This window comes from Salvelinus sp. IW2-2015, linkage group LG4q.1:29 (assembly GCF_002910315.2).
Source record: "Salvelinus sp. IW2-2015 linkage group LG4q.1:29, ASM291031v2, whole genome shotgun sequence".
NCBI classification, from domain to species: domain Eukaryota; kingdom Metazoa; phylum Chordata; class Actinopteri; order Salmoniformes; family Salmonidae; genus Salvelinus; species Salvelinus sp. IW2-2015.
This window is the reverse complement of record NC_036842.1, coordinates 23,451,369-23,473,903: the sequence shown is the minus strand read 5'-3', so window position 1 is coordinate 23,473,903 and position 22,535 is coordinate 23,451,369. Positions and strand designations below refer to the sequence as shown.

Below are 22,535 nucleotides of genomic sequence, written 5' to 3'. Positions count from 1 at the left end.
AGCTGCGTCTAAGCGGGTGAATTCAAGTCGGACCACCCGGCTTCCACTCCCCATCGAATATCTACACTGTTTTCATTCCTACGCTGTGAGCCCTGAGCTACAGGGCTGGCTGTCCTCAGAAGACCCCTTTCAGAACAAGGGCGAGGAATCAGACCACTAAGCCAAAAGGACACTGACATCGTGAGGACAACCAGAGAGTTGCACTAGAGAAGTGCGTCATTGAGAAGCCTAAACGGCCCACGCGAAGACTCCCACCGAAGACCTTCAACACGTAATTACATCATTATATTATGACCCATAAGAGCGGCAGTTTGGGGCAAGGCTAGGGTTAAAATAAGCATAGCTGACAAATGCACCCAAATGTATATTTCTCTCGTGTACTTTCCCATTTTCTCTCTCTTTTAAATCCCCGTTTTGGGTAACACGCGCCAGAGTGTGTTGGCCCGTTGCACTAAGTTCTAACCAATAGCCTAGACTGTTTTTTTGTGTATGTGTATCTTTTATTATCATTTTAGCTTTCTAGTAAATAAATAATCAACTAAAATTGGTGTGGTACGAACTTAATCGTGGGACTCGGGTTTGTGCAGATTCCCGGATTATGCCACGTTCAGAATGAGACTGTAGAGGAAATTGATTAATTAGCGACTGTTGTAAAATTGATATTCTGATTTTCTTTGAGTTAATTTGGGAAATAGAAACTCAATAAAAACAATTTTCCCGGGCCTCCTGGGTGGCGCAGTGGTCTAGGGCACTGCATCGCAGCGCTAGCTGCGCCACCAGAGACTATGGGTTCGCGCCCAGGCTCTGTCGCAGCCGGCCGCGACCGGAAGGTCCGTGGGGCGACGCACAATTGGCCTAGCGTCGTCCGGGTTAGGGAGGGTTTGGCTGGTAGGGATATCCTTGTCTCATCGCGCACCAGCAACTCCTGTGGTGGGCCGGGCGCAGTGCGCGCTAATCAAGGGAGCCGGGTGCACGGTGTTTCCTCCAACACATTGGTGCGGCTGGCTTCCGGGTTGGATGCGCGCTGTGTTAAGAAGCAGTGCGGCTTGGTTGGGTTTCGGAAGACGCATGGCTTTCGACCTTCGTCTCTCCCGAGCCCGTACGGGAGTTGTAGCGATGAGACAAGATAGTAATTACTAACAATTGGATACCACGAAATTGGGGAGAAAAGGGGGTAACAAAAATAAAAAATAAAAAAAAATTCCCATGGTGCCCCAGGTTAATGAGTTAATAATTGCCTGATTCATTTAATCACGCAATTCTAAATCGTTAATCATTCAATGAGCAGCAGTCGTCACATTAACCGATACAACGTCATGGCAAGACTTGAAAATGGCTTTCTAGCAATGATCAACAACCATCTTGACGGGGCTTGAATTTTTGTTTAATGTGAACATATTGTACAATCCATGTGCGCAAGGTTCTTAGAGACATAACCAGAAAGACTCACAGCTGTAATCTCTGCCAGAGATAATTCTAACATGTATTGACTGTATTTCATTTTCAATATTTGCAAAAAAAACTAAAAAAAACATGTTTTCACATGATCATTATTGGGTATTGTGTGTAGATGGGTAAGATTTTTTAAAAATGTAATACGTTTTGGAATAAGTCAAGGAATATGAATACTTTCTGAAGGCACTGTAGATGGTTATAAATATTAGTTATTTCTTGTGTAAACTGCTATCATAGTTTAAATTAAATCACGGGAGGGACAAAAATGGCCACGTTAGCTACCACCGGCGTTTACCCTCCAATACACCACTGATCGCTGATGACATTTCAGTGATGTCATTTCAGTAGCTGTGACAACATGGTAGTTTCAACTACAATGACACATCACAACATGGACTCTTCACGCTGATATACACAGACTGTGCTCTTTGTATGACAGGCTGACCAGTTGAATCCAGGTGAATCCTAACTGGAAGGTTTACATTACACTGAGTGTAAAAAACATTAGGAACACCTGCTCTTTCCATGACACAGACTGACCAGGTAAATCCACGTGGAAACATATGATACCTTATTGAGGTCCCCTGTTAAATCCACTTCAAATCAGTGTAGATGAAGGGGAGGAGACAGGTTAAAGGAAGATTTTTAAGCCTTGAGACATGGATTGTGTATGTGTGTCATTCAGAGACTGAATGGGCAAGACAAAATATTGAATACCTGTGAACAGGGTATGGTAATAGGTGCCAGGCGCACTGGTTTGAGTGTGTCAAGAACTGCAATGGTGTGTATCAAGAATGGTTTACCACCCAAAGGACATCCAGTCAACTTGACACAACTGTGGGAAGCATTGGAGTCAACATGGGCCAGCATTCCTGTGGAACACTTTCGGCATCTTGTAGAGTCCATGCCCCAACGAATTGAGGCTGTTCTGAGGGCAAAAGGGGGTGCAACTCAATATTAGGAAGGTGTTCCTAATGTCACTCAGTGTATGTCCATTTATCTTGTTTGTATGTTTGTACGTGTGAGCCAATGAGTCAGTGTAAAATGTCTGCATTAGTCTCTGTGTGTGTGTGTGTAGTGCCTTGAAGGAAGAGATAAGCATGTGCACATCCTTTGGAAAGACTGTATTGCAGGCCCGTCAATCAAAGCACCAGTTAGGCACCACAGAGGAGAGTGAAAACAAATAGCAGGACTGTTGCTGTTGGCCATATCACTATATGAAATGCTGATGAAAGGAGAATTGGAGCTTGACTACATCTATGTCCTGAAGTGCAGACACAGATAGCAATAGAGACATAAACACAGCTCAAAGCCAAGCAAACAACGCAAGGGTAATTTATGGGTCCCTGCTCTACGGGATCCATGGGAAGGGTTAAGGTTAAAGGCTAGAGCTGGCCCTGCCAAAACAAGTGACCAATGGGCCAACTTAAAAAAAAAAAAATCCAAACACTGATAGAAATGAATTTCCTTAGAGCATTTTGTTGACGCTGAAAACCAAACGTATTTGTACTATATCAAGGTGATAAGTATGATAGACATTCTCAGTATAAAGTTTCCCAATATGTTAACATAATCAACCTGTTTTTATATTAATAGATGACAAGGTTGGGCTCAATTCCATTTCAGCTCAGTCAATTCAGGAAGACTGCAAAGAGTAGGACTCTAGAAGTACTATTGTAGTAATTGAGTTATGAAGCTTATTGTAGCCCGATTTTCTGAGTTACATTTTTGTTTACTATGATTTTAATGTAATGGGGAGGGAACAAGTTCATTAAATAACCAAAACAATTGTGTATAAAAAACGAAATTAAAGAACACAAAAATACACTCTGAACTTTTCACAATTTAGACACTTGTGTTTCACACAAATTACCTAAGAGACACTTTGAGATTGTGGATATTTGCCTCTTGACAACAAATAGTTATTCTTATTACTCTTTTTTACTCTTATTACTCTTTTAAAAAATAGAATAAAACAATACTTGCTCTTTTGTCTTGCCATATTAGATGATATCCCACTGACGCAAATGCACAAGATATTCTCAAGCCTTCTCTCCATAGGCTACATGCGTCCTCATATTCTTCACATAATCCGATCTTCTTCAAAAGTTGGAAGTTTGTCTAGGAATTATATATTGTAAAAAAAAATAAAAGATATGACTGTAAATTATAAACGTGTACATTAGAACCAAAATATCTCCTCTTGAGATGCGCTCAGAAGTTGGGACAGGAAAACGCAGTAGCATGCGCTCTCATCCATGCGCGCGCCGTTCTGAAGACAAACTCATGTCACCCGTTTCGTTCGGTTTCGAAACAAAGAGGAGACCTAGCTAGCATATCTGGTTCCTTGGAAGTTGTAGGAAAGTATGTTTTGGGTTTAACATTAGTTGTGGGAACGAACCCATTCGTTTCCTGACTCTTAAAACAGAAGGTTTTTTAAACGTTCTGAGAAGAGAAGTGAACATTTCACCTCTTCCAGGAAGTTTATTTTTTATGTTGCAGGGAGGTTCTGAGAACGTTTTACTCTGGTTCCTTGAACGTTTTCCTGGGAGGTTTTATTAACGCTCTGAGAACTGAAATGATAGATTATTTGGAATTTTTTGAATAACATCCTTAAAACTTTCACTGAATGTGTCAATAAGACTTTCAGTAACACTGCTAGCTCATTTTTGGTTAACTTAAAAAAAAAAAAATCCAAACACTGATAGAAATGAATTTCCTTAGAGCATTTTGTTGACGCTGAAAACCAAACGTATTTGTTTTTAGATAACGTTCTTAGAATGTTCTCCGAACGTTACTAACGTTTTCTTAACGTTCTCGGAACAATTTGAGAACATGACTAAGTAGAACCAACGGAAACCTGTAGGAAACATTATGCTTAAGTACTGAAATCCCACAGAAGAATGTTGTTTCTTAAGGTTCTCTGAAATATTTGAGAACATTCCCAATGTCAAACCAATGAGAGAACATTCCTAAAACATTACCAACATTTAAATTACATTTAACCATGTTTGAACTTTTAGGAAACGTTCTGTTAAAGTAATACAAAATATACATTTGTTTTTTGTTTTGTCAAGTTCCTTAAATGTGCTGAGAATTTTCCAAAGCCAAGCAACTATACTGCACCATTCCCAGAAAGTTGTGGGAAGGTTGTATGCAAAATAACTATATGACAAACACACTCACCAAGCTCTAAGAAACTTATGGTTCTCAGAACTTTATGTGATTGCTGGGGAAAGACACATTCAATGAGCCAATCAACAGGCAGGTAGCCTAGTGGTTAGAGCGTTAGACTTGTAACCGAAAGTTTGCAAGATTGAATCCCGAGCTAACAAGGTAAAAATCTGTCGATCTGCCCCTGAACAAGGCAGTTAACCCACTAGGCCGGCATTGAAAATAAGAATTTGTCCTTAACTTGCCTAGTTAAATAAAAGGTAAAATCAATTTAAAAAGTGTCAAAGAAATTGTTGAAAACAGAGTTGAGGTAGCTCAGATGTGTCTGTTATATTAAAGTGACCAGGATCAGTTTCAATGATGAGGAGATTACATTTACATGTTCAGGTTGATCATGGCTGAAAAGCATAGAGCCCCACAGTGGAGGTGACATAATACCCATAAAACCTAGCGGTCAAACAGGGAAAGGCTTCGTGTAGGCTTATCCTGGCGTGACATTTTGATAACCATGTAAATCTCTCTCGACAAGGTGACTTTTAACAATATATTCACCTGTATTTATCCACCCAAAATGAAATGCTAATCAGCTAATTCTACCATAGTGATTCAAAAGGCACTCGCACATCTGAGCTATATCTTTGCTGCAGGTGCATGGTATCAATTGAATAACATGAGAGAAAGACAGTAAAATAATTGTCAAGTTGTGTACCAAGATGACTGCAATCTTGTTACAAGAGTGTTGACAGCAACCTTACAGGCAGCAACACTTATTACAAACCATTTCCTTGCAAGGCTGATGAGGAAATGAGTGTAGGGTCTAGCCCACACAAACAACCCATGTGGGTATGTGGATATATAATGTGGTGCCTGTGGCATTAGAACTAGTGTTTTAATCTGCAGTGGAGCAAAGCAAACATTCTACTTTGTAGTCTCAGAGAGAGAAGTATTCAAGAACTCAATTCTAGCTTACATTTTTTATAAATACAAATAAGCCTGTAAGGCATGTAACTTTCAGTGTGACAGTTTATTAGCAATGGGGAATTTAAAAAACTGAATCAATAATATATTGCTGATAAGGTGCATGGCACTACAGATGTCTAAAAAAAGAACAATGAGAAAATATTATTTAAAGTTATTCAGTGAATTCAACTGCAGTCATTTGTATTGGGTCAAGATACAAGCTTCCACACAATCACACACAAAAGTGAATAAGAAAACATGAAATTTTCTTTAAATATGCTTTTCACCTCATTCAAAAAACATAAAATACTTTTTAAATTTCATAATAAGTTAAACAGCCATGTAGTGTTAACTTTACATTGAGGACTTCTAAGTTCAACTGTTAAGTCAACCCAGTTTGTACTTGGGAATGCTTTTACCTCAATGGTCCTCTGATACATGAGTAGTTGGAGGCTCAACCATGGTCAAATGAGCCCAGGTACCTTAAAGGGATTCTCTGGTACTTTTTAGCCAGTAGTTCTAAAAGTAGCACCCACAAGCCAAAAGTGGTCCCCGAAAATTGCTTACTACATCACATCGGCAGATTGTGCACCACGTCATTTCTCTCGTTCTCGCTCTGCTGTGTGATTCTTGCTAGCTATCATTTAAAATGGCAAGGGGCTGAAATTCATTGGCTGGAACCTGAATTGCTAGGGTGCTGGCCCACGTGGGAGGAAATGTCTAGAAATCAGTCACTTTCAAACAACGAATTTTGTGGTTAATTGAGGTAAGAGAGTAATTCAGCTCATAGATTATGTATGAACTACACATTGACACATCCAGCCCAAAGCGGGAGGTTTAATAAAACAACTTATTAGTCACAAAAGTACCAGAGATTGTCTTTAAATCATTGACGAAACAGAGTGGAGCTATAAAAGGAGAGGGGAGAAGGAAATAAGAATACATTGGCATCCTGCCTACTGTTAGCTAGGACGGACTGGCAACTCTTTACTTTGAGAGGTGTTCCCATACAGTACATAACAAGCTCTAGCTATGCTCAGTCTACTTTTGATCCAATTTATATTACAGCGAGACATCAGTGACCTTTATAATGTAGCCCAATTCTCTTATTTATGAGCGAGTCCATTTCATCAGATAACATATGACAAGGTGCAAAACAGGAACTGTAGAAACCAAACACCACCTTAACCAAAACATGACCAGTGTCCTAACAAAATCATGACCAGTGTTCCGTGTAAGGAGTTACACCACTCCGCAATTCGCCATGAGTACATAGGGGAGTGTGAGACAAAATGTAACAGATCAATTGTAGGGTAACTTGGGGGGGTAAAACATCACCCTACCTCAAAATCACTTTGTGATGAGACAGACAACTTTTTTTGTTGAGAAACAGTGGCAACCAGGGAAAGTGTTGGGGGAAAATTGTGACATGAAGTGGTTCCTGTGAGATGTACAGGCAGGGTGCATGTTACACCAAGTTACCCTAACTGGAAGGTTTACATTACAGTGAGTGTAGAAAACATTACAAACGGCTCTTTCCATGACATAGACTGATCACTGATCAGGTGGATCCAGGTGAAAGCTATGATCCCTTATTGATGTCACTTGTTAAATCCACTTCAATCAGTGTAGATGAAGGGATTACATTTTTTTTAAGCCTTGACACAATTAAGATATGGATTGTGTGTGTGCCATTCAGAGGGTGAGATTCAGAGGGTAAGACAAAATATTTGACTGCCTTTGAACAGGGTATGGTAGTAGGTGCCAGGCACACTGTTTTGTGTCAAGAACTGCAACGCTGCTAGATTTTTCACGCTCAACAGTTTCCCGTGTGCGTCAAGAATGGTCCACCACCCCAAGGACATCCAGCCAACTTGACACAACTGTGGGAAGCATTGGAGCCAACATGGATTCTACAAGCCAACCTTGTAGAGTCCATGCCCCGACGAATTGAGGCTATTCCGAGGGAAGGTGTTCCTAATGTTTTATACACTGTCTATTAGCCTTGATTCCTGGCAATGACTAGTACCATTTAAATGACTGTAGCTCATCTTAGCTGTGGAAACCTTATCAGATGCCTTTATGAGCAACAACAAAATGTTATGAAATATTCACATGGTATCTCAGTATAAGGAGAATATTCCAACGTACCAAAAACACAACTCATAAATTCTCATTCATACTTATTTAACTACTTCAAAGCAAATGATTGTAAGCTTTTCCCATGTGTGGGAACATACATAGCTAATATGATTTCCCTGTGCTGGAGGAAGGGGCTTTACTGTGTACACCCAACGGCTTTGACACGTTGTGCTTTTTATGGCATTGATGAAGGTTTAAACACATTCCATTTAAGTAAAGAGCCTCACATCCCGTTGTGCTTTGAAACCAGGGAGGATTTGCTGAACAGTAAGTGGTGCTTTTACCTTAATGCCCAAACTGTTAGCTTATCAGGTCAGCTCCCTGTGTTGTTCAGCCTATTTATGGATGGGTGTGCTACAGGGACCTCACTGTACAACCATTATGGATGGGTGTGCTACAGGGACCTCACTGTAAACCATTGATGGATGGGTGTGTCTAAGAGGGACCTCACTGTACAACCATTATGGATGGGTGTGCTAAAGGGACCTCACTGTACAACCATTATGATGGGTGTGCTACAGGGACCTCACTGTAAAACCATTATGGATGGGTGTGCTACAGGGACCTCACTGTACAACCATTATGGATTGGGTGTGCTAAAGGGACCTCACTGTACAACCATTATGGATGGGTGTGCTACAGGGACCTCACTGTAAAACCATTAGGATGGGTGTGCTACAGGGACCTCACTGTACAACCATTATGGATGGGTGTGCTAAAGGGACTCACTGTACAACCATTATGGATGGGTGTGCTAAAGGGACCTCACTGTAAAACCATTATGGATGGGTGTGCTAAAGGGACCTCACTGTACAACCATTATGGATGGTGTGCAAGGGACTCACTGTACAACCATTATGGATGGGTGTGCTAAAGGGACCTCACTGTAACAACCATTATGGATGGGTGTGCTACAGGGACCTCACTGTACAACCATTATGGATGGGTGTGCTACAGGGACCTCACTGTAAAACCATTATGGATGGGTGTGCTAAAGGGACCTCACTGTACAACCATTATGGATGGTGTGCTAAAGGGACCTCACTGTACAACCATTATGGATGGGTGTGCTAAAGGGACCTCACTGTAAAACCATTATGGATGGGTGCGTAAAGGGATCTCACTGTACAACCATTATGGATGGGTGTGCTAAAGGGATCTCACTGTACAACCATTATGGATGTGGTGTGCTACAGGGACCTCACCTGTAAAACCATTATGGATGGGTGTGCTACAGGACTCAACTGTAAAACCATTATGGATGGGTGTGCTAAAGGGACCTCACTGTACAACCATTATGGATGGGTGTGCTACAGGGACCTCACTGTAAAACCAGAGAATGGCCGTGGTGGCCAACCATCACGTTTACTGAGTTTGGACACAACGGACTGAGACAAATAATAAATTGCGTAAAAGACGTCAATGCGATTGAACTCTGACTTTGGGTCCTTCAAAAAGCACTATAAGTCCTATGTATTATTAATGTTACTAATGTCAATGCTCATTGTCATAATTGGCAAAAACAAACAAGAGACAAACATGGCATTGATTCGTATGAAGTTATTATCTCTTTGGAATAAATATCACAGCAAAGCATTGGGCTAAAACAGCCTAGTTAGAACACCTACAGTTAAGCTGGACCCTCTGTCAGTCAGGTAAATCACACTTACCCTCAAGTCATTGAGCGAAGAGACAAAATGGACAAAGCCAAAGCCATTTTAAAAAGGAAATCCTGTTCTCCGCAGTATTCCAAGTCCAAAACCATACACACATTTTTTCAGCTAGCTAAATATGAACTACAGTGTAATGTTGGAGGTAATGATGGTGTAGGCTACTGCAGCACAGAGTTCACATAGGACTGGGATCAAGAGGCCAGAAGACTTGAGTATACATGAAGTCACTGACCCAGGGAAAGTTGAAGGACAGTTCAACACATTGTCTAATACCCATGGCCTCAGTCTATCCACAGCCTAGTCTGAAGAATTCAATCAAACTGAGAAGCCACATGAGCATCCCAAGCCAAGAGTTTGTAGAACATTGCAGTGTAAACATGGAATATATTGGTTGAGTTAAGTGATGCAGCTTAACGTAGAACTCAGGGCCCCAGACGTCTTCGCAGGTAGCATTGGCTGATGTTGCTCTAAGGTTGTCCAGTGTTGCGATGACATCCCTGGCTGGACGTGTGTGTGTGGGCAAGCGAGGTGTTCAGGCTTGAAGATGGGTCACGTCTCAAAGTACTTGTAGATGGCAGTGACGTAGGTCATCACACTCTGCCAGTCAGGCCTCTCTGTGTGCACCATCTCTCCAATGTCCTGAGAGAGAAAGAAAAACAAAAGAAACAGATGTAAGATGTGTTGCAGTACAAAATGCACATCACACTGCATACTTTCTTTCGCTGCAAATTGTGTGTTTAGAATATTGTCAGTGAGAGACCGTGAGGAATAAAGTTCTGACTTAGCAAACACCCATTGCTTGGCCTAGGAGTAACACATCACAATACCTTCCACCAGAGAAAGGTTGAGAAGTGTTACTGCATCTTCTTAAAGGAGAATTGTGTCATTCCAAACTTCATCCGCAATGTTATATTCCATATGTGCGACTCGAGCCGTTTCCCCTATCCAACTGTTCCATTCTCCATGTTGCCTGCTGCTAGAATGGACGGAGATGTATCGCTCAAGTCACAACAAAATGGAATATAACGTTGTGGATAATGTTCGGAATGACAATTTGGTGTACAACATCTAAACACCCGCATCACTATACTGAGAGCTTTTCTGTTTCTGAAAGGAGGTATTTTGGTGTTTTTGGATTATTTGTTCATGTTTATTCAGAGCCCCTGTACTGAATCACGGGTTAGGTTAAGTTTCTCAAAAAAGTGCCGGGACCCTTATATAACATACAATTTACATCACAAATATAGATTTGGTTGTAAAAAAAACTAAATTATAATTTAATCTCTAAAAGGTTGTAAAATTGACAAGAGGCAAGACGCAGAGTGAATGTGTCTTTTGTTTTAATAGTAAATCTCCTCCCCCTCCGTCGGCACTCTGGAGTGGATCACCCACAAATGAAACCCAGTCTGTCTCTTGTTAAGCTGAAGTCAACTGGCCTTGGTGTGACACTGCTCTTAAGGCAGCTGTAGCTGCTTGCCATGAGCACATCTTTTATGGGCAGTCCTCACAGGCTACAGCCAGCCAATCTATGTACTGTTGGTGTCAATTGCTGCTGAACTATATAATCAGCCCTGTCTTTCTGTTGCCCAGTCTTTCTAGTCAAGCCTTACAAAGGGGAGGAAGGGATATGGGAACATGTCTCTCACCCCTCCAGCCATATAAAGCATCTTGGTCATTTCATTCTACACTTTTGAGTGGTAGTCAAATATCAGTTCATTTTAGCTCGGACACCAACCAATGAGGACTTGATCCCGACACTTTCAGCGGCCTGGAAAGCCAGTGTGAAATTTCGCTTCTGAAGGAAAAGGGAGAAAATACATTTGATGAACGAACTACATGTATATAATTTCCACACTAAGAACCTTCCGGTCAGTGGACTGAGGGGTCTATCTCACCTTGTCCTGGCTGGAGAGCTCCAGGTAGGGGATGTGGGCAGGCAGGTAGGTGTGGAGAACAGCACAGAAGGCCAGCCCGTCGTTCCAGCTGCTGCTGAAGTTGGTGATATCAAGTCTGGAGAGAGGAGAGAAAGAGCATAACAGTAAAGGCTCTCTAATAGCAGCCCTGGCAGTGTTTCCTCTAGAGCACATATGTCAGAGTCAAGGCCCGCGGGCCACATCCGGCCCGCGAGAAGGTTTTTACGGCCCCTGGGATGCTCTGATTATTATTAGAACCGGCCCGCAGACCGCAGCAAGCCGGCAGCCGCAGATCTTTTACACGCACCAATACTACATTCCCACAATGCAACGGTGACGCACCGAGCAGTAGGCTGCTTCATTCAATTATTTATGGCACAGCAGTCGTCAGCATCACAGTAAATTAACTTTCAGATACCCATCAAAAATGGCAAAACGGAAGGTGGACACTGAGAACGGGGGTTTCAAACAAGGTGGGAGTCGGAGTATATGTTCACGGAGGTAGCTGGAAACCTGTGTGTCTTCTGTGTGGGAGAAGTGTGGCGGTACTGAAAGAGTATAACTGAGACGACATTATGAAACGAAACACGCGACAAACAAGAATGGACATGGAACAAAGGCTACAAAAGGCAGAGGAATTAAAACGAGGCCTCAAATCTCGACAGGCTCTGTTCAAAAAACCAAATCACAAGGCCAGCTGCTGCGTCAAGGCCAGTTTTATTTTGGCAGAAGAGATCGCTAAATCAGCCCGGCCATTTACGGAGGGGATTTCATCAAAACTGCATGATTAAAGTTTGTGACGAAGTTTGCCCAGAAAAAAGGCAACTCTTTTAATGTGAGTCTGAGCAGAAACACCATTGCCGAGAGAGTAGACCAGTTGTCCATCAATCTAAAAGAGCAGCTTGTGAAAAAGGGAAAAAATTCATTGCATATTCCTTGGCTGTGGATGAGAGCACCGACATTTCTGCTGCCCAGTTGTCAATTTCATCGCGGAGTGGACTCCAGCCTAAGCGTGACAGAGGAGTTTTGGCTTTACGTCCTATGCATGGCACAACTACGGGCATGATTTGTATGAAGAGGTGTCAAGATGTGTAAATGAGATGGAGCTGCCTTGGGAAAAACTCGTGGTTTGACAACCGACGGAGCACCTGCGATGTGTGGACACAGGAGCGGACTGGTGGCAAGATACGGGAAAAGATGCAAGAGGAAAACGCGACAGGTGAGCTGACAGCTTATCATTGTATCATACACCAGGAAGCGTTGTGCGGTAAAGCCTTGAAATGGAGCATGTAATGAGCATCATCACGCGCACAGTTAACTTTATCGAGCCAAAGGTTTGAATCACCGCCAGTTCAAGGCATTTCTGAGGAGTTAGAACGGAGCATGGTGATTTGCCTTATCACACAGAGGTGCGATGGCTAAGCCAGGGAAAGGTGCTTCAAAGATGTTTTGAGCTTCGTGAGGAGATTTGTCTGTTCTTGACAGCAAAGGGAAAGACACAACACAACTCCGAGACGAAATGTTTCTGTGTGAAATGGCTTTTCTGTGTGACATTACGAGTCATCTGAATGCAATGAACTTGCAGCTGCAGGGTCGGGATCATGTCATCTCTGATATGTACAGTACAGTGAAGGCATTTAAAACAAACTGACTCTGTGGGAGACGCAGATGCGGAAAGAAAATTTGAGCCACTTTCCCAGCTGCCAGACCATGAAGAGAAGCTCTCTACCAGTGCGTTCCCGAGCGCACAGTTGCTGATAAAATAGGTATGCTTGCCGCTGACTTTCGACGCCGATTTGCTGACTTTGAAGCACAAAAAAGCAGGTTGGAACTGCTCGTAACCATTTGCTGTTGACGTGAAACTCACCACCAAACCTCCAAATGGAGTTGATTGACCTCCAATGCAATGATGCACTGAGGGCAAAATATGCGCAGTGGTGCGTGCGGAGTTCGCCCGTTTCCTCCCCGACACAATGCCCCAGCTGCGCATCCAGGCTGCTCAACACGTTGTCTATGTTTGGCAGCACATACCTGTGTGAACAACTGTTTTCTTTGATGAACCTGAACAAAACATCACACAGAAGTCGACTTACTGCTGAACACCTCCACTCAATTCTGAGGATTTCCTCAGCTCAGAGCCTTACCCGAACATTGATGAACTTGTGGAAAAGATGGGACACCACCAAGTATCACCTCAACCTCAAACAAGTGAACATTACTGTGCAATCACATATTTAGAGTTTTTCTCAGTTCAAGTTTAAAAGTTAAAGTTTAATATTTGTTTTCACTGCATGTTACTTCTCCTTAAACAAAGTGTTGTTTTTGATTAATAGATTTTTGCACTTTATTTTATTGTATTTCAATCCAATTATATTTTAAAATATTTCAGTTGAGTGGATGATAGAAAATTGCTATTATTGTTTTTTCTCTTTGAAGTAAATTTAGCCACTTTTGCTAAATAGAAAAATACTAGGCTACTGATGGTGCCTTGAATACCGGTTTCTTTCATTTAATGTTCATGTTATGGGGATTTTTATATAAAGGAAATTTGTCTTTTGTGTCTGTTGAAAATTAAAGATTACTGACAGAGCCATAAGAAAATATTGCTTTATTTATCTGATCATATTGGAATATATTTGTTAGGTTTTCAGTAGGTTCAATTAGGTTCACTAGACTATATGCGTCATTTAAAAATTTTTCAATGAACATTCGAACAGTCCGGCCCTCGGCTTGTAGCTAAATTTTTTATTTGGCCCTCCGTCCATTTGACTTTGACACCCCTGCTCTAGAGAAATGTGTAGCTGTTGGAGAAGAGGTTGTTTTGCTGACTCCATCTAAAATAGAATTTCCACCTCCAGAAATGTGTCCAACAACATATTGGGAAAATGATTTTAACATGTTGGACCTTGGCATGCATATAGCCTATGCACGGTCCATATTATCAGGTATGCTATTAGCAATAAGCATTTTCACCTGTAGCCCAACTGATGCAGCATAGTGGCTATAAATAAATAGGCTGAAGCATTGGGTTGCCCACCTGCATTTACCCTATCGGGCTAATCATTAGGTAGATCCCAAATATGATATTTTAACTAGTTGGGACAAAATGTATCAATTTGATGCTAAAACAGTGAATATGCACAGAATTCCAAACATTAGGAACACTTTCCTAATATTGAGTTGCCCCTTCATGTCACCATTTTTCCCTCCAACACTTTCCCTGGTTGCCACTACTCTTGCTCAACTCAAAATATGCATCGGTCTCAACACAATTTTCAAAGAAAAGATTGGAGGTAGGATGTCATTTTACCCCCCAAGTTACCCTACAATTGATCTGTTAGTTACTTTTAGCCTCACTCTCCCCTATGCACTCATGGCGAATTGCAGAGCGGTATAACATGCTTAACCATGATGCTGCTAAATTGTGAAGTTTGAGCATATTTAGAAGTGGAAAGCTGAGATTCCCCTCTTTTTAACAATGGCCATTAAAACGGCTTCGTTCCCGTGATGGGATTAAGAATAGATGTTTCTTGACTGCATGTCAGAAAGCATGTTTCCTTCCCTATGGCACTCGCAACTTGAATGCACCTTGAGGAATATTTATCTTGCGTAGAACATACAACAACAAGCGGGCTAGGAAATAGATAAACTATTCTACTATGGGGTTGCCTGTTTTTTTATTCATTATGTTTTACGTCGGAGGCAGTCACAGTGGCCCAAATGTTGATTGAGACATTCAGAAATGTAACAGATTTTGACTATCACTAATGTTATATGTTTGGTAAAGTAATAAAGAGGGTGAAATATTTGGGGTAGATGTTCCTAAAACAGACTATGTATATATGGGCATATTATAAAGAATAAAAAGGCTTATTCACAATTTTTGTTTTATCATACCATCATATTTGTATATGTATTATTCTACTTTTATTGAGTACTAGATCGTATGTGTTGGAAAGTGTTTCTACTACATAAATAAACAATTCTAGCTGAAAGCCAAAGGTCATAGCTTTCTAGGGGAAAACACTACTACATTAATAAAATATTGCCCTCTTTCTAGATGAATAAAAGCATAGTGAAACAGTGCGGCTGTCAGCTCGACTATATTATAGGATTTAGCCATGGCGCAGCGCTACAAAAGACTGCAGAGGAAACACTGAGCCCGAGGCTATTCTTATGTTTCACCATGTCATCCCAAACAGCTGTCAACAACAGTAGATGATGCAAACTGTGGTCTTTCAAAGCAAGTGTAAGAACGTACTTGTCTTAGCACACTCGTGTTTCTTCACACTGACTTGCACTCAAGTGAGAGATGATCAAAGAGTCCATTGTATTAGCTTCACTACTTTATCACTATGTGTTTGCTTAGTGGACAAGTTTATCTCCATCGACTTGCATCCCACGGCTTCCCTCTCTAACCCACATAATATACAACGGGAAGCCATTTAGGGCCGACTGTGTGTGTGTGTGTGTGTGTCTGGGCCTTTATAGCCCTGTTGTTATGACCAGGTACGGTAGGTAGGGGGGGGATTCATGTTCGGTTGGCTTAACCTTTTTAATGCGCCACACGGATGGATGCCCTTCAATTGGGATGCACACACCTCACGTGCGTCCAAACACTATGTGTGTGTGTCTCTCTAGAAAGTGCTGTGGAAAGAGACTCTTATTCTTGTCCCATGACTATAAATGACTTTGTAGTCAGCCCACTACAGTGTATTTGCAAAGTATTCAGACCCCTTGACTTTTTCTACATTGTGTTACGTTAAAGCCTTATTCTAAAATGTATTAAATAAAACAAATCCTCATCGATCTTCACACAAAACCCCATAATGACAATGCAAAAACAGGTTTAGAAATTATTTGCAAATTTATTACAAATAAAAATCAGAAATACATAAGTATTCAGACCCTTTACTATGATACTCGAAATTGAGCTCAGGTGTATCCTGTTTCCATTGACCATCCTTGAGATGTTTCTACAACTTGATTGGAGGCCACCTGTGGTAAATTCAATTGATTGGACATGATTTGGAAAGGCACACGCCTGTCTTTATAAGGTCCAAGGTTGACAGTGCATGTCAGAGCAAAAACCAAGCCATGAGGTCGAAGGAATTGTCTGTAGACCTCAGAGAAAGGATTGTGTTGAGGCACAGATCTGGGGAAGCGTACCAAAACATTTCTGCAACATTGAAGGTCCCCAAGATCACAATGGCCTCCATCATTCTTAAGTGGAAGTTTGGAACCACCAAGACTCTTCATAGAGCTGGCCGCCCAGCCAAACTGAGCAATCAGGGGAGAAAGGCCTTGGTCAGGGAGGTGACCAAGAACCTGATGGTCACTCTGACAGAGCTCCAGAGTTCCTCTGTGGAGATGGGAGAACCTTCCAGAAGACAACTATCTCTGCAGCAATCCACCAATCAGGCCTTTATGGTAGAGTGGCCAGACGGAAGCCACCCCTCAGTAAAAGGCACATGCTTGCCCACTTGGAGTTTGCCAAAAGTCACCTAAAGGACTCTCAGACCATAAGAAACAAGATTCTCTGGTCTGATGAAACCAAGATTAAACTCTTTAGCCTGAATGCCAAGCATCACGTCTGGAGGAAACCTGGCACCGTACCTACGGTGAAGCATGGTGGTGGCAGCATCATGCTGTGGGGATGTTTTTCCATCGGCAACGACTTGGAGACTAGTCAGGAACGAGGGAAAGATGAATGGAGCAAAGTAGAGAGAGATCCTTGATGAAAACCTGCTCCAGAGCGCTCAGGACCTCAGACTGAGGCGAAGATTCACCTTCCAACAGGACAACAACCCTAATCACAGCCAAGATAATGCAGGAGTGGCTTCGGGAACAAGTCTCTGAATATTCCTTGAGTGGCCCAGCTAGAGCCCGGACTTGAACCTGATCAAACATCTCTGGAGACCTGAAAATAGCTGTGCTGCGACGCTCTCCATCCAACCTGACAGAGGATCTGCAGAGAAGAATGGGAGAAACCCCCCAAATACAGGTGTGCCAAGCTTGTAGCGTCTTACCCAAGAAGACTCGAGGCTGTAATCGCTGCCAAAGGTGATTCAACAAAGTAAAGGGTCTGAATACTTATGTAAATGTGATATTTCAGTTTAAATTTGTTATAAATGTGAAAAATTCTAAAAACCGGTTTTTGCTTTGTCATTATGGGGTATTGTGTGTAGATATACGAGGGGAAAAAACGAATGTAATTTATTTTTAGAATAAGGCTGCGCGCGTGCGCCATCGTGCATGAATTTATTTTGTCCCCCTACACCAAACGCGATCATGACACGCAGGTTAAAATATCAAAACAAACTCTGAACCGATTACATTCATTGGGGAACAGGTCGAAAAGCATTAAACATTTATGGCAATTTAGCTAGTTAGCTTGCACTTGCTAGCTAATTTGTCCTATTTAGCTAGCTTGCTGTTGCTAGCTAATCTTTCCTGGGATATAAACATTGAGTTGTTATTTTACCTGAAATGCACAAGGTCCTCTACTCCGACAATTAATCCACACATAAAACGGTCAACCGAATCGTTTCTAGTCATCTCTCCTCCTTCCAGGCTTTTATCTTTGAACTTATATGGTGATTGGCATCTAAACTTTCATAGTATTACTACACCGACCGGCAACACAGTTCGTCTTTCAATCACCCACGTGGGTATAACCAATGAGGAGATGGCACGTGGGTACCTGCTTCTATAAACCAAATGAGATGGGAGAGGCAGGACTTGCAGCGCGATCTTGGCAACGCAGGCGCTCGTTGACACGCACGAGCAGTGTGGGTGCAATAATTGAATAACAGATTTCTACATTTATTTTGCAACGCTCGCATGTGGTCAGCCTATAAGACTCTGAATACTTTCTGAATGCACTGTAGGTATGTTAGATGACAGCTTCCTCTACCAGAGACGATGGAAACTCAGTAACCCCATCCCAACCTTCTCACCCCCTAGTGCACTATATAGGGGCCATTTGGGACGCAATCCCCATATACAGTGAGACAGTCCTCAAACAACAGCGAGGCAGTCCTCAACCCTCTAGTAAGGGTCACAGGGGACGGACCTGTGTCAATTATCAGAGAAGCCGAGAGTCAGGGGACATGGGCAGAAGGAAATGGTCCAGACACCAGGGTGCCATTACACAAGGAACACTGCAGTGTGGAGCAGGGAAGAGTGGAGAGTGCCTGGGGGATCCTCCAAGAGGTGTCAGTGCTCTCTGTGGTACCCCAATTCACTGTCTCTGAAGGATCACAGCACCTGTCTCATTGGTGTTAACCAACATGCTGCGGGCAAAGAAACTCTGGCTCACCATAGTTAGTGACTACACTGGTTATTAAAGTGCATCTTTTCCTCAGAACCTTTTTCCACACAGAAACTTTTGAGAAAGGACTGTTAAAATGCAAACAAACTTAGCAACAAGGAACATATACATATGTGCTAGGTTGAAGGTAGGTATTCTCTCTGCATCCCCTTGCTTTACCATTGTTGGCAGAAAAATATATGAACCAACGATGGATAGAGCTGGAGAGTAAAAGCAACAGGACGAGCCCAGCAGAGAACATTAATGTACAATCTGTGGGAAAACAGGGCTGAGCTACTATATTTGTATAAATTTTTTATTTCACCTTTATTCACCTTCATTTGCAACTGCGACCTGGCCAAGATAAAGCATAGCAATTCGACACATACAACAGAGTTAGACATGGCATAAACAAAACAGTCAATACTACAGTAGAACAAAAGAAAACTAAAAAGTCTATATACAGTGAGTGCAAATGAGGTAAGATAAGGGAGTTAAAACCTCTAGAAGCTAGGGGGCAGAATTTTTATGTTTGGAAAAATAACATTCCCATTGTAAGGTGCCTATTTCTCAGGTCCAGATGCTAGAATATGCATATAATTGACAGAGTAGGATAGAAAACACTCTAAAGTTTCCAAAACTGTCAAAATATTGTCTGAGTATAACAGAACTGATTTTGCAGGCAAAAACCTGAGGAAATCCAACCAGGAAGTGACTCTTATTTTGAAAAATTACTGTTCCATTGCCTGCCTTTTGTCCATTTAAAGGGATATCAACCAGATCCCTTTTCCTGTGGCTTCCCCAGGGTGTGAACAGTCTTTAGACATAGTTTCAAGCTTTTATTTTGAAAAATGAGCGAGATTTATCAAAATGCGTCAGTGGATACACGGATGTCCCTCCATTAGTTGATGCGCACGACACTCGTTGCTCGACATTTTCTTTCTCTCCAGTATTGAATAGTTTACAGTCCTGTTGAAATATTATCGATTATTGATGTTAAAAACAACCTGAGGATTGATTATTAAAAACGTTTGACATGTTTCTACGAACTTTACGGATACTATTTGTCAAGCCTTGATGACCTGCCTAAGRCTGTGGAATACTGAACATAACGCGCCAAACAAATTGAGTTTTTTTGATAAAAAAAATCTTTATCAAACAAAAGGAACATTTATTGTGTAACTGGGAGTCTCGTGAGTGCAAACATCCGAAGATCATCGAAGGTAAGCGATTCATTTTATTGCTTTTCTGGCTTTCGTGACCAATCTACATGGCTGCTAAGTGTTCTTAATGTTTTGTCTAGTGATCGATAAACTCGATAAATCGATAAATTACTTTCGTTGTAAAGCATATTTTCAAAATCTGACACGAAAGGTGGATTAACAACAAGCTAAGCTGTGTTTTGCTATATTGCACTTGTGATTTTTTGTATTGTATTTGGTGCTCTGCAATTCAGCGGTTGTTGGTGAAAATGATCCCGCTAAAGGGATCCGTGCATCAAGAAGTTAAGGCAATAAAATAGGCCATGGTGGCGAAGTAATTACAATATAGCAATTAAACACTGGAATAGTAGATGTGCAGAAGATGAATGTGCAAGTAGAGATACTGGGGTGCAAAGGAGCAAGATAAATAAATAAATACAGTATGGGGATGAGGTAGGTAGATAGATGGGCTATGTACAGGTGCAGTGATCTGTGAGCTGCTCTGACAGCTGGTGCTTAAAGCTAGTGAGGGAGATATGAGTCTCCAGCTTCAGAGATTTTTGCAGTTCGTTCCAGTCATTGGCAGCAGAGAACTGGAAGGAAAGACGACCAAAGGAGGAATTGGCTTTGGGGGTGACCAGTGAGATATACCTGCTGGAGCGCGTGCTACGAGCGGGTGCTGCTATGGTGACCAGTGAGCTGAGATAAGGCGGGGCTTTACCTAGCAGAGACTTGTAGATAACCTGTAGCCAGTGGGTTTGGCGACGAGTATGAAGCGACCAATGAGAGCGTACAGGTCGCAATGGTGGGTAGTGTATGGGGCTTTGGTGACAAAACGAATGGCACCGTGATAGACTGCATCCAGTTTGTTGAGTAGAGTGTTGGAGGCTATTTTATAGATCACATCACCGAAGTCAAGGATCGGAAGGATGGTCAGTTTTACGAGGGTATGTTTGGCAGCATGAGTGAAGGATGCTTTGTTGTGATATAGGAAGCTGATTCTAGATTTAATTTTGGATTGGAGATGCTTAATGTGAGTCTGGAAGGAGAGTTTACAGTCTAACCAGATACCTAGGTATTTGTAGTTGTCCACGTATTCTAAGTCAGAGCCGTCCAGAGTAGTGATGCTGGACGGGCGAGCAGGTGCGGGCAATGATCGGTTGAATAGTATGCATTTAGTTTTACTTGCGTTTAAGAGCAGTTGGAGGCCATGGAAGGAGAGTTGTATGGCATTGAAGCTCTTCTGGAGGTTAGTTAACACAGTGTCCAAAGAGGGGCCAGAAGTATACAGAATGTTGTCGTCTGCGTAGAGGTGTATCAGAGAATCACCAGCAGCAAGAGCAACATCATTGATGTATACAGAGAAGAGAGTCGGCCCGAGGATTGAACCCTGTGGCACCCCCATAGAGACTGCCAGAGGTCCGGACAACAGGCCCTCCGATTTGACACACTGAACTCTGTCTGAGAAGTGGTTGGTAAACCAGGCGAGGCAATCATTTGAGAAACCAAGGCTGTCGAGTCTGCCAATAAGAATGTGGTGATTGACAGAGAAAAAAGCCTTGGCCAGGTCGATGAATACGGCTGCACAGTAATGTCTCTTATCGATGGCGGTTATGATGTCGTTTAGGACCTTGAGCGTAGCTAAGGTGCACCCATGACCAGCTCTGAAACCAGATTGCATAGCGGAGAAGGTAAGGTGGGATTCGAAATGGTCGGTATTCTGTTTGTTAACTTGGCTTTCGAAGACCTTAGAAAGACAGGGTAGGATAGATATAGGTCTGTAGCAGTTTAGGTCTAGAGTGTCACCCCCTTTGAAGAGGGTGATGACCGCAGCAGCTTTCCAATCTTTGGGAAGCTCAGACGATACGAAAGAGAGGTTGAACAGGCAACAATTTCGGCAAATAATTTTAGAAAGAGAGGGTCCAGATTGTCTAGCCCGGCTGATTTGTAGGGGTCCAGATTTTGCAGTTCTTTCAGAACATCAGCTATCTGGATTTGGGTGAAGGAGGAAAATGGTGGGGGCTTTGCGGTTGCCTGTGGAGTGTTTTTTTTTATGCCGGGCAGTTGACCGGGGTATGGGGTAGCGCAGGTGGTCGGGGGGGGAAACAAAGAAAAAAAAAAAATAAAAAAACAAAAAACAAAAGAAATAAAAAAAAAAAATAAAAAATAGAAAAAAAAAAAGATATAACAAAGTATGGCCAGCTGTAGAGAAATGCTTATTGAAATTCTCATCGGTGGTCATCGATTTATCGGTGGTGACAGTGTTTCCTAGCCTCAGAGCAGTGGGCAGCTGGGAGGAGGTGCTCTTATTCTCCATGGACATTAGTGTCCCAGAACTTTTTTGAGTTAGTACTACAGGATGCAAATTTCTGTTTGAAAAAGCTAGCCTTAGCTTTCCTAACGGCCTGTGTATATTGTTCCTAACTTCCCTGAAAAGTTGCATATCACGGGGCTATTCGATGCTAATGCAGAACGCCACAGGATGTTTTTGTGCTGGTCAAGTGCAGACAGGTCTGGAGTGAACCAAGGACTATATCTATTCCTAGTTCTAAAATTTTTGAATGGGGCATGCTTATTTTAAGATGAAGGCACTTTAAAGAATAGCCAGGCATCATCTACTGACGGGATGAAGTCAATGTCATTCCAGGATACCCCGGCCAGGTCGATTAGAAAGTCCTGCTCGCAGAAGTGTTTTAGGGAGCGT

The 22,535-nt window shown here is 42.1% G+C and overlaps 1 protein-coding gene and 1 long non-coding RNA gene across 2 annotated transcripts in view; both read right to left on the bottom strand.

The window, feature by feature from the left end:
- Positions 1-5,634: 5,634 nt before the first annotated feature.
- LOC139027280 (uncharacterized) lies at positions 5,635-8,554 on the bottom strand. Its single transcript, XR_011479356.1, has 2 exons — positions 8,178-8,554; positions 5,635-8,135 (listed from the first exon to the last, which is right to left on the bottom strand). It is a non-coding gene; the product is annotated as an uncharacterized lncRNA (long non-coding RNA).
- Positions 8,555-8,597: 43 nt separating this feature from the next.
- The window catches only part of LOC111961689 (cytospin-A-like), a 44,363-nt gene continuing 30,425 nt past the window's right edge, over positions 8,598-22,535 (bottom strand). Inside the window, exons 13-16 of the mRNA XM_070439462.1 lie at positions 11,300-11,414; positions 11,140-11,199; positions 8,972-10,043; positions 8,598-8,890 (exon numbers count right to left, since the gene is read on the bottom strand). Coding sequence (XP_070295563.1) covers positions 9,954-10,043; positions 11,140-11,199; positions 11,300-11,414 — 265 coding nt within the window. The 3' untranslated portion in view covers positions 8,598-8,890; positions 8,972-9,953. The remainder of the gene's footprint in view (positions 8,891-8,971; positions 10,044-11,139; positions 11,200-11,299; positions 11,415-22,535) is intronic.